The sequence below is a fragment of the Ips typographus genome, linkage group LG4 (genome assembly GCF_016097725.1).
Source record: "Ips typographus isolate SLU linkage group LG4, UJ_Ityp_2.0, whole genome shotgun sequence".
In the NCBI taxonomy this organism is placed as follows: domain Eukaryota; kingdom Metazoa; phylum Arthropoda; class Insecta; order Coleoptera; family Curculionidae; genus Ips; species Ips typographus.
The window spans coordinates 13433649-13446384 of NC_138425.1; the positions used below are offsets into that span (position 1 = coordinate 13433649).

A 12736-nucleotide genomic window follows, 5' to 3' on the forward strand; every position below is an offset into this window, starting at 1 on the left:
CTCAAAGAGCGCTTCAAAAATCATAAGTCACAAACCTGGAATCGCTCTTGACGTTGCTATCTCCCTTCTTCTCTTCCCTCGATTTCCTTACCGGTTTCTTAAGCTCTATTCCACTGGTGAGAGTCAGCTGAGAAGTTTTCGTTTTCTTGATCAGTCGCGGCTTTCTCACAGGCGCCTCAATGTTGGCGGGCAGATCTTCCGACGAACTTCCATGAGACTGCAACAGGGCCTCTCTGCTTGAAGCTCTTTGCAATCTTCTGGCCTTGGTGGAAGATCTGGTGGTAGAGCTATGCTCACTTGAAACTTTCCTTCTGGATTTTTCTTGGATAGCCTGCTTTATGACTGGCGCTGAAAAGTTAAAATTATTAAAAACCATTAAAAAATAGCTATTTATGTAACCAGTTACGAAAAGATCGATTTTGTGTAACGAATGAATGTTTGTAGGGCGAGCGCAGCGAGGTCCTACAATTTGAATGAGTTACACAATAAGACATTTTCGAAACGTGTTGCATACATAATTTTTTTTAATTTTGACCAAAAAGTGGTAAAAACCATCTTTTAAAGTGATTTAACACAAATATTCACTTTCATATAGTCAAATTTTTACCCTTTGAGAATGACGTCAAGCAGGTGAAAAAACACGCATGTCTGGAATTAGATCACAAATTTTAACCTACAAATGCTTTGAAAAATGAGTGATCATGAGAGTTTCAGTTGACATCTGGAAACTGTTTCTTTTCGTACTCGAAAAAAAGCAGCACATTTAGAATTAGCATTTGGGCCTTCTCATTGTATCGCAGCATTTTCATACCTTTGATATTTGTTTATATCAAAGTGACAGTAAATGTCAACGTTTTTAATTTGACAGGATGACAAAATTAATAACGTGCCTTTTTTGCTAAAATTGTTTATTTCACATGTTTGATATGCGAGAAACAAAGATGTAAAAAGATGACGTCATTCTCAAAAGGTAAAAATCCAACTATAGCACCTTGTTTAAACAGTGACAACGACATGTTATGATCGATGTCGCCCATATGTTTCTACGGAAATGCATAAAAACAGGGAGTGATGAAATGAACTTTTCATAACTAGTTACATAAAGTGATACTTTATGTAACTAGTTACATAAAGTAAAACGTTTTGTCACTCTAATCAGTTTTGAAAAGTGTCACTTTATATGCCAAAATTAGAAAAACACACTTATTGAAATTTTGAAATCTTGAAAACAGAGTAAAAATAACAAACTGAAAATTGCAAATTAGTCACTAAAAACTCCACCATGAAAAAAAAAAACACTTGTTAAAATTTGTATACTTATTGAAATCGATTTATTATTCTAGAACATCAATTTTCATTAAACAAAAACTTTTTGAAAAATTTGAAAATGAAAAAACAGGGTAAAATGGCAAATTGAAAAAGTCATTACGTCACTGGTTTGCTGCAGTCAAATTTTGTCAATATCACATCATTTTTCGGGCTGTAAAAATTACTTTTACGTGTTTACTAGGGTTTTCTTGGTGTCCAGACAAGCCAAACGTGACAGTTGAGTCTATTTAGTGTAACAAAAATGTAGCTGAACTAATAAAAAAATATCAGCATACCTGCAGCTATTGTACGGGGTTTATCTGAGATGGAATTTCGTCTTCGATCCCTGCTGAGGCTTTCTACTGAAGAATTGGAAGAAGTCCTCTTCACCTTGATTTTGGCGGCGCTGGCCAAAGTAGGTCGCATACGTTGTTGGTTTCTACTCTCCAAATCCTGACCAAGATTTTTCCATGATTTGGTCTCGGAAATAGTGTCTAACGGTTTTCGGAGATCGTCCTCGTCGCCACTCAGTCGGTTTTGACAGTCTTCTGAAGTATAACCGTTCACAGCCTAAAGAAAAAGTTGTCACTAACGTAGTCTTGTTTGGTTTTTTTCGTACCTGTAAAATTTGATCCGCAGCTTTGGTCAACTCATCCAAAATAGCGGAATCAAAGTCGTTATTACGATTGTATTTCGATGAGCTGTTAACCTCCTTATCACTAGAAGTTTTAAGATTCTCATAAATATGTTCGTTGGACTTTTTCACCTCTACTTCAGGGGTGGGTTTTCTAGGTTTCCCCACCACCTTCGGTGGTGTTTTAGCTCGGGTGTGGTTGTGCAGCAAATCCGGTTTCTGTTCCTTCCTGAGGTGGTCAGTCTCCTTGTTCGTTTTAGTCAGACCGACTCCAAAGTAAGTCATTTCGGACTGTTTGGGCTGCCTCAAAACCGCTCTTTCAGTTACACATTTTGCTCTCAGATTGTGATCTGGAGAATTTTTAAACTCCCTAGTGGGAGGAGATTGATTTCGATTAGTATTGTTGAGTAATCCTGGAGGTGTCAGTTCAGTCGTAGGTTTCAGAGGAATTGTTTTCCTTAGTACAACAGGTGAGTATTTACTACCCCCGTTAGTGTTGGGTATGCTGTATTTATTGTAGGTGGTTTTGGGCTGTACCGAAACCGTATTCTCCAGTGGAATGTCACCTGTAATAATTGTTTGTGTGGTTAATAAAAAACATGACTTTCTATACTTTCCTACACCATTCAAATAAAAAAAAAACACACTTCCTGAATTTAAATATTTTATAACTGCGTAAGATAAGAACTTTATAGTGTACCTTTATTATCTTTAACCCTACTATTGAGATCAAAGTTTAGTTTGGTTTCCTTAAAGCTACCCCTGCCGGCTTCGGAAATATTTTTAAACGCTCTCATTCTGCTCCAGCTGCCCGAGATTACGCTGCTACCGTCGTCGCTGTCCGCAGCGATTAGCTGATGTCTGTCAGCTACGCCGCTGAGCAAACGTTGCACTTCTTTGTCAGCATCACTGTCTCCCTCGTCGCTCGGGATATCCTCGTAAAGCTTTCTTAGCGCCTTTATTTGGTTGAAAACAGAACGTTCACACAGTTGTACCACTTGGAAGATGTTAAATACTAGCCTATACAGGTCTTATTTAACAGAATAGGAATGTAGTTAGTAAACATCAAATTATTTGTGTACTGATTTCAGATTGAACAATATAGGCTAGTATCCATCATTGGTATTACCCATGTACCTCTAGTTGTTGAGGAACTCTACTAACAGCCTCTTTTTGGTCTTTGATGGTATTGAGCACCAATGGCGTAGACTTAAAACTATGGTGTGGGTTTTGAGATCGCTTGTTATATTTGGTGTAAAGGAAACGTTTATCAGTCGTGGGCGGTGAGGGTGAGAGATCAATCGTGATTTTTGTTGTGGTCGTGGTGTTATTGTGCTGTCTCGTCGTCGTCATCTTCGAACACACGGTATGCTGCTTACTGGCCGAGTCCTGTTTGCCAATTCTGACGACCAGGCCCCTGTTCAGGATCTGTCTGGAGTCTGGAAGAATTAGGGCTGAACTGTGTGGGTTGTGTGTCAACAATAAAGGTTCAATGTTATTTACAAGTTCCGATGATGCTCTACTGGGCCATTCGCATTTTCTGGTTAAAACTACTACTACTGAAAAAATGAGAGACCATGCATAAAGATAAGAAAGGTACACTATACTACTCAAACTGATCACTCTGGTAAAATATATACAGAGTAGCAATTCTACAATATACGTGCATTACATCTTATCGTACATTTTCCAGTAGACTAACTTATAAAGAAAAAATGTAACCACTAATAATTAAGTCTTTTAAAAGCAATGCAATAGTTATGTCAAGAAACCCTTCTACTAATTAATTACTGTATTTTAAGAAATGTAAAACAATAATTAATTTGCCAATAATAATTACCATATTAACGAATCGACTGTAATTTGCGATCTATTATCTGTATCATGATAAGTGCAGTTAACAGTTAACCAAGTAAGTGTTACGGTGAACGTTAAACCACTTCCAGCTTTTGATTTTAATTAACTGTGTCAAATTTAGTCAACTATCACTTATTCAGACCTTGAACGGCTCGAATCATGAAACTAGAAGGTTTATTGAAACAACAGCCTTAGTGCATTTAATTTATTATTTATGTGAATATAAAGAAACTGGAACATCCAATTTCAGTGGGAGTTCGCACAATAGGAATTAGAAACAACACACACTACTGTTAACATGCAATAGACGAGAAATGTTAGCAAGCCAGTTAAGTATTACACACACACCTACTGTTATTATTTTCTTAATCGCAGCTCACAATTAAAATAATTAGAAACAGTCGTACAAATAGGAACTGTACACAGGTAATAGTGGCAAGGAAAAAATTGCGGCAGTCCCATTATTATTATACAACACCTTGACCGACATGATCAGTAGCGTTATTATTATTATTACACAGGCAAAGTTTCTTTTGTGATTTGTAAGAACGAAATTATACTAGTTTCAAACAGGATAGTGATTATTACGTGATTTTGCAAAAAAATAATTCAGCAGGTTCATCACAAAAAATACCTCAACACAATAACCCATATTATGGATTGGTTAAGACTGGTAAGATAACAAAACTTGAAAATTGCTGATATTAGGAATAGCTCTCATACAAACGTTTGACAGTTAAAACCAACCCCTCACACCAAAACACATAATATATATTTCGACTTACCTTTGGATAAGTTTTCCACTCTAGGCCAAGTGGACTGATCATTCTGAACGACAGTGGCTTGCCCATCCCCAAAGTTGACTTTCGTTGAATACCCTCTACTGCTTTGAATCTCCTCGTCCAATTTTACACGGTCCGCCACTGACCACGACGACCGTCTGTTGTCTTTAGCGGCCGGTACCACCCGAATATTGGCAAAACTATCGGAGTAACGATTTTCGTTGTCACTCATGTAATCAGGTTTTTTGCTTGTAGGTCGTAAATGTTTTAAAAGTTTTTGAAATTCTGGTAAATCATTAGTGGGGGCGGATTCGTCGTCTTGTTGGTAGGTGTTGCGTACCGTCACTGTTGATTTCCATATCGGTTGTTCTTTTGGGACGTGACGCAACTTAACGCCCCATTTGGAGTCTTCGTCAGAGTCCAGAAGAGGAACAGATTCGCCCAGATGGTAGGGTTTCGGTTTAACTGGTTTATTTTTCAGAATACCTTTCAAATTGTCATTTTCCAACTGAATGCTATTAAAGTCTTTTCTCTCCTCCTCTGTGTATTCTAGATGGTTGCTGACTGAATCCCCGGTACTATTTACAGTAACTACGCTGAATGCGGATGGTGTTTGTTCCTGAGGGTCTGCAACACCATACATGCTTTTTTCGTATACGGTATCCCCAAAATGTAGCACCGGTAACCCGTTTTTATTAAAATCTGGTGGGTAGTCAGTGCTTGGACCTGAATTTCTACGTCTTCTTCTAAAGTTTTGCGTGGGTGGAGGCTTTTCATCAGTTTCTACTATATTGACTTTCCCACTTTCAGCGGCAAAGTGTACTTCTGTTTTGCAAAACTCTACTTTTTTGGCTCTTCTAATACCATTCAAGTTATCTTCGTCCACATCGTTGCTTAAACTACTTTTTCTCAATTGATTATCCAAACCGTTATACTTTTCATCTACCGCTATAGAGTGCCTCTTCAAACTATCTTTTTCAGGTTCGTCGTTCCACGGCAAGTCGACAACATTGTTGTTTTTAACTATGGGTATTGTGATCGTCGTCGATTTCAACTCGTTCTTTTTCCTCCAGGCCAAGTCCGACGACCTGCTGCTGATAAAGGGATTTTTGTCCTCCTGGTTAAATATGCTCGTCATCTTCTTTACATTACCGTAATGAATCCCGTTAAGAGACTTATCGGCGTTCGGACCAAACTTATTTTCGACGTCGCTTTCACTGCTCTCTTCCGAGTTACACAGTCCGTTCGTTTGGCCGTTATTCATGTTCGATTTAGTGGCCGTTGGTACCACCATGATTTCGCTAGACCTGCAGATGCCACTATCTGTGCTAGACTCAACGAAAGTTTTATCTTTTAATGACTTTGAAGACGCGTTCTCTGGACTGTGAACCTTTTCAAAACCATATGACTTCCTCCGGTTGTACCAATCTTCACTTTTGTTGGTCCCGACACCATTTGCGAATTTGGAACGCGACTCTAGACTGCCAGTTCCTATGACGGACTTTTTGTTGGGTAACATGTTTTCCATACCGTAAACGTAGGATTTTACTTTAGAGTCTTCACTGGTTCCTATACCATCATCACTCTCCTCTGGTTTGATGGAAGTATTTCCTGTAGCACCAGGAGAGCTGGTGCGTCTTAGTCGGCCTTTAATTTCCTGTAGAGACTCTACAGTAACAAACGACTCTCTTTTCTGTTTGGTTTTGGCTGCCAACTGGTCTTTGTCAGGTGGATTACTTTCATCTAAACTGTCATCTATTGAACTTCTTTCCAAAGAGCTGGCGCTCGAAATGGACTGTATAATACTATCGATCGCATTCAAATCGCCTGACAGAGAGTTGTTTCTTAAAGCTGTAGTTAATCGTCGTCCTTTTTCTAGTTCATCTCTTAACTTTTTCACGCTAACACTGCTTTCCGGAATATCAGCACTTTTTCTGACTCCAGCTTTGGAGAACGGGAGGCTGCGCCGTACCTTGGAATTCCTTCTCCAACTCTCCAACTCCTCTAAACCGCCACTTTCCTTCTCTGGTATTTGCTGGACGTCCTCGCTGCTGTTACTTTTTGCACGCGTCAAGGTCGTGTGGGAATTTAGGTCACTGTTTGAAGTGGCACTACTTTCAATTTCGGTTATTTCTACACCACTAACACTACCGTCTGCACTGCCCCGAGACGACAAAGTCGGTGATTTTCGACCGAATGCGTTACGCACTGCCGATTCATGGATTTGATGACACAGCCTGGACACTCGGTGAAGATTGGTGGCGGCGGTGAAATGGACGTTTCTTATGTGATTGTGAATATCGTCGTTAAAGGCTGACGATGTGGCTCGAGGGTGACGTGATGGTGGACGACGGTTTGCGCTTCTGCCCACGGAGGCTTTCGATTTTTCTGAAGTGAGATCCAGAGGATTGAGTGGAAGCTGGAACAAGAATTAGTTTATTATTAATGTCAAATCAAATATTCTTATTTCAGTCTAATGAAAACAATCGTCGCAATAAAACTATCACTGACGTGTTACTACTTGATTAGTCACCTTCGGTTTGCATGCCAATTAGCATTCGTCCAACACTTTACGTTTTTGGTATGCAACTACCATAACGTTTGGGAAAAATTATCGTTTGAGTCAACTTCCTAGTTCACCGTATTGTATGAGAAAAATGTATTCTCTGAAGGTGAGTTTTTTTTCCAAAAAAACTTTTAGTGTTTCTTGCGTAGGTTAACAAGATTTACCGGTAGCAGTGCTGACAGGTTATAAGTTATAATAATAGACTGGTACTCGCTTGGTGAATCAGTGAAGGAAGCGAAAAGTAGCCTAACGTAATTCGGTTCGATATTAAAATACCAGGCAGAAAAAGTTTCGGTCACAGTCTAATAAGCACAGTTATATTGTTAAGCAAACCTCTCGATATTGTTGACCCGCAATGGGTTAATTCGTAGAACGATGAAAAATCCTGCATTCTTCACGTTTACAATGTTAAATACCTGTAAATCTTCAAATCCCAAGCCTTTAGCAGGATTCTCCACTTTTCCTGACCATCTACTGCTGCTGACCGTGGTAGTTTTAACGACTTGCAGACTAGCTCCAGCTGCACGGCTTTGAAACACTTCCAACTGTCTGCTGGCTTGAGCTTGTAAAGAACCGTCGGTTCCGGTACGGGCACGGGAATCGACCACCTGAAAAAAAATGAATATTTTATATATTATATGAATAAAGCAGTAAAAGCTTAAACATATACAACAGCAACCATGCATTTAAAGTTTAATTTTAGTTCTATTAACCTTTGATTAAGTAGTGTGTTACAGCTCGACTACTGATAGGAATCGCTGCGATATTATTGTGTCAATCTCCGATTTGTTTTAGTTTTTCAATTCCGGTCTATTTATGTCCCGACCACTTGTTATGGCTTAATTAATGTAATGATTTGCGTAGTGCAAGAAATGCTTCATTTAAATTATCCAGTCCAGCAATCTTCTCGTACTAATGGTTTGTTTTATAAACAGAACCGCACTTTTTTGCTTGTTAGTAAGCTTTCCAAATTTGTATTACTACCATTATATCAATTTTTTGCAGATTTTTAGAATTCGTTTAATTGTTGTAGGTGACAAGAGTGGTAAATAAGAGTAACTTGATGACGCAGAATTTCTGTCTGAAAACCTGACTGAGCTTTGTCTGTACGGTTTCACACCCGAAACAGTTAAAACGACCAAAAACGGCATAAAAGCGAATCAGGTTTGACAGCACTGACCTGCAAGAAGAGGCTAAATCGTATAGTAGTACGATCCGAATCGGCGAGAACCACTTCTATGACCGCGAATCGAACGCAGAACCGGCCCGCTACGTATGGTACTCGCTGGGTACCGGTACCGACTGAATCGAAAAGTACTGCCAGTGGCCGCTGGCTACGTTGTTGCATTACGAGTTGCATGCAAGAGACAATATCGTGACGTAAGTATCGGTGGGAAGGATATCCTTCCTGCGAATTCGTCTGACCGGATTTTAAAGAGCTCTACAAGTCGAAATGCAACACCTTTTGCTCAGAATTTCTATTAGGAAGTACCAAATACTTGGTTAGGCACTGACTAATTGGTGAATGCGCTACCAGGACATTATAATATAATTACTTATACAGGGTGGTCCAGTTTTAAATGTCAATAATTCACCAATCGATAGCCCATCAAAAAATAAGTTGACATGCATTATGTCATTTTCCTGAAGAACGCTTCCTAAGGAAGACACAAACCTCCAATGTTATATATTAGCTTGTCTGTGATGTTATTCAAAATTGACAAAAATGTCTACTTGGGTTATTGTGTTTTTTACTTTAAAATGGTTCAAAAGTATTCAAATATGGTCATCCATGAGGTTTACGAGTTAATTTTTGACACTAAATATTCAATAGTCAAAAAACAAGATTTTTGGACTAATGTTTCCTGGCGTTCAATTTTTTTGACTATAGGTAGTGTAAAACTGATTATTCAATTCAAACTTTTTTTTTATTCAATTAAACACTGGCAACAGTCCGAATTTCCGGACTAATTTAATTCTAAAAATTAGCGTTCAAAACTAATATCGTAGCATTTAATGCCAAAATTGTTTACTTTCATCAATGAAGAATCTGAAACATAACTTTTACTATAAAAAATAGTTTAAAATTCGGTTTTTCAGTCTTAAATCACAGTGAAGCGTCTAGAAGTCAATTTAATACTGACAAAGCGTGAAATGGCATGTTTAAGCCTATGGAAAATGTTAAAATAGTTTTTTAAGTCTGCTATGTCAAAAACTTGGTGAAGATAACCCTAATAGGTACTTGATTTTCCAAGCTGAAAGCAGTTTTAGCCCTAAAAAATAGTCCAGAATTCTAAGAAAATAAAAAGCAAAGTAAGAAAACTTGAAAAGTCAGTCTTCAAGTCAATTTTCATGAATCAAATGTCAATATCCTGTATTTAAGACTACTTTCAAGCCTAACATATTGAAATGTATTTTCAAATTATGAAAACTTGCTTTAAGTGCAAATTTTAAGCTTTTTATGTCACTTTTCATTGGTACAGAGTCACTTTTTGGTGTCCAAGTCAATTTTCAAGGTTGAAATGTGTGAATTTGTAGTCAAAAATTCTAGATAAAGTAGTTTTTCATGGCTACAAGTCCATTTTCACTACTAAAGTTTTTCAACTTATTTGAAAACTATAACGACTGACTACAAAGACAGTTTTTAAGCCTCTAAAGTCAATTTTCACCGTTTCAAAGTAAATTTACTGGTTTCTAAGTCAATTTTCAAAACTAAAGTCTTTCAATTTGTCTGAAAACTATCTACAATGACGTTTTTTAAGCTTCTTAAGTGAATTATTCACTGTTTTCAAGAAAACTTTTAAGTTGGGTTGGGTTTGTTTTGAACGTAATAACACAATTATCTCGTAAACAAAGTTTCAAATCAAAATTTTATAAGAGATACTTATTTTGTCAAATTGAACAAGTAAAGTAAAAAAATATTTTTGAAAAATATACAGTGACGTAGAGAATAAAGCAGAAAAATGGAAACCATCTTTCTGTATTTACATCACTGGACAGTTTCGACAAACGTCATTAACATCACATAATGAATATTAATTGCACATATATTTGTTCTAAATTTAATTAAAATATTGCTCCAGCGGTCTGACAGTTATGACAAGAAACCAATTTTTTAAACTAAACTTTTACGGACTGTATTTTTTCGTTGGGAAGCATTTTTCAGGAAAATGACATAATATCTTAACTTATTTTTTGATGGGCTATCGAATGGTGAATTATTGACATTTAAAACTGGACCACCCTGTATAAAAGAACTACTCCAACACTACTCTAATAACCTGCTCTGTATTTCTGACACTTTTTTGACAGATTTCAGTGATTCACACAAAAAATGTGTTTCATCTGTTCTGAAAAAAAAAAGCCGAATCATCTTTCACGCCCAAAATTACTATTTGCTAATCATCACACTGGTTGTTTCTGAAAGATCATGCATCGAACAAAGATAATTAAAAACTGACGAAAGTATTAAAGAAGGCAAGGAGCGTTGATCGGTGGGTAGCCTGTGTAGTCATTGTAGGACGGGAACCATCCTCCGTTTTAATTTTCGTCTTATTCTCTTTGTTGTCATCGAATTTGCATCGATTTGGGATGGTTACTGACCTTATAAAGATGTTGCGTGCTTAAGATCCTTTCGACTGAACAAAGTTTGCATTTTTTTGTGACGAGATTGAGCCAAGAAGGCGGATCCTAGACTGAGTTGAACTCGGGGGGTTTTTTCACTAATCTCATTGTGCAATTGGTTTTTAAACGAATAACCAATTTGCGAGGTAACAGTTGCATGAATGAACTGTCCAAAACAGTTGGAGTATATCGCCATTTATGGGTTGACAACGAGATTTATAGTAACACTACAGCGCATAAACAGAGATGAAAGTGGCATTAGAGCTAAAGTTGGAAATAAACGAGAACGTTTACGATTATTAACTGATGTCGTGCAAATAAATCGTTGTATTATGTAAAATTATTCGGGATGTAGGTGCTAAATTGTTATTTCACTTCGCTGAAATTCAGTCCAATGTTTAAAATCAGCAGCCGGGACTGCGTTCGTTGAAATTATCTGCATAGTGCCAAGTTCGGTCCTTTAAGTGTAACAGATTGGCGTTGAGTTGTCGGCGATAACTTCAGCAAAAAGAGATGAACATAACTTTATCTGAAAATTAGACGTCAAAACAATTTTGCCAACATTCCTCGGCTAAATAAAAAGCACGCAATCGTGTGCGCACCGTACCATCACAAGCCTTGCGTTAATTACCGGTTACCAAGATGTACAGGGTCGGCTTTTAACGTTTAAATCCTCAGCGAAAACAGAAGAACACAAAACTAATTTATACAGAAATCAGGCCTATTTTTATAAAAAAAAACAAGTTAAAACTGTTAATAAGTATATTACTCTTGAAAGCCTGTAAGTGGTATCTAAAAGATATCAACGTTCGGTTAGACTAGAAACCTATAAATATTAAGCACAACAAGGTATATCATTTTTAACCATGTACGTAATAACGTTATTTCTTATGTGTAAACTAGGTGGAAAGATGAAAAATACCTGAGTACTTTCCACCCAGTTGAATGTCAATATGTTTTTTGTCAGACAGAAATCTCCATGTTAAAAGCATTTTATTTAGCTCAAAATGTCTGATGAATGAATTTCTAGTACTAATTTCTCGACAAACACTTTCCACCCGAGTATGTAATATGCTATACCTATTACTTACTCTCAAAAAAAAGGAGAAATACTACCCTGTATATGAATAAGCAAACTGCACATATAAAGCGATAATAACATGTTAGTGAAAACGGCCTTCGCGCTAGGTAGGATGGCTCAAGTGCCACAAGACGAAAAAAAAAAATATCAGAAACTTCTAATACATTATACGAGGGTCGACTTCAAAGTGTCGTAATTGTCGAACTGGAAACAATGCATTACGTACCTCCCATACCCCTTTTTTCTTCTGGAGCTAAGGACATTCTTGGGACGCTGTAAAAGACTTGTTTCTGGTATATCGATCGCGAACCTTTTAAATTAGCCGTACTGTTTTATCGTGTACATCATCGTGTAGTCTATTAAAAATAAATGTTGGCGCCGAGACAAAAATACTTAACATTGCTCGGTACGTGTAGTTGTTGTTACGGGGTGAGCTCAAATAATTGCGGATTTTTTCAGTTATCCAGGCATGCAAATTTTCAGCTCGCCGAATCGTAAATCAGGCTATATTTATGGAAATCGATTGGTTCGTGATGGTATCCGTAGAAAACAAAAGAAGAATTGCATACGTATTCTGCGTTGCTCGACCTTTCAACTTGGAAGGTTACGGCTCGGGGGGGCTTTTGACCTTTTAGGATAGGGATCGCCGACAGCTTAAATATTTCAAGATGTTGCTTTTATCTCCGTTGGATTAAATAATAAAAATACAATAAATATTTAAGGCCAAATGTTAATATACCAAAATGGTGATAGAAAATGCAGAAGTAACGGGTGTTCAGTAATTGTTATGGTCAGGTCGCCTATGGATGGCAATTGTCACAAAAAGCGTATGTCTTAGATAACGTTGCAAACAATTATTATATGACAGCTGTCAATCCGCCGGT

General features: G+C 37.4%; 1 protein-coding gene across 9 annotated transcripts in view; it reads right to left on the reverse strand.

Moving 5' to 3' along the window:
* The window catches only part of LOC145728050 (uncharacterized), a 69764-nt gene that overhangs the window by 3357 nt on the left and 53671 nt on the right, over positions 1 to 12736 (reverse strand). For 4 of the 9 annotated variants that reach the window (XM_081977980.1, XM_081977979.1, XM_081977986.1 and 1 more), the window contains 7 exons: positions 7564 to 7755; positions 4585 to 7000; positions 3080 to 3501; positions 2643 to 2898; positions 1928 to 2508; positions 1605 to 1878; positions 36 to 348 (listed from right to left, as the gene is read on the reverse strand). In XM_081977980.1, coding sequence (XP_081834106.1) covers positions 36 to 348; positions 1605 to 1878; positions 1928 to 2508; positions 2643 to 2898; positions 3080 to 3501; positions 4585 to 7000; positions 7564 to 7755 — 4454 coding nt within the window. Of the gene's footprint in view, positions 1 to 35; positions 349 to 1604; positions 1879 to 1927; positions 2509 to 2642; positions 2899 to 3079; positions 3502 to 4584; positions 7001 to 7563; positions 7756 to 8327; positions 8523 to 12736 lie in introns of those variants that run through there. The other 5 variants (XM_081977982.1, XM_081977978.1, XM_081977983.1 and 2 more) reach the window with 4 other exon arrangements.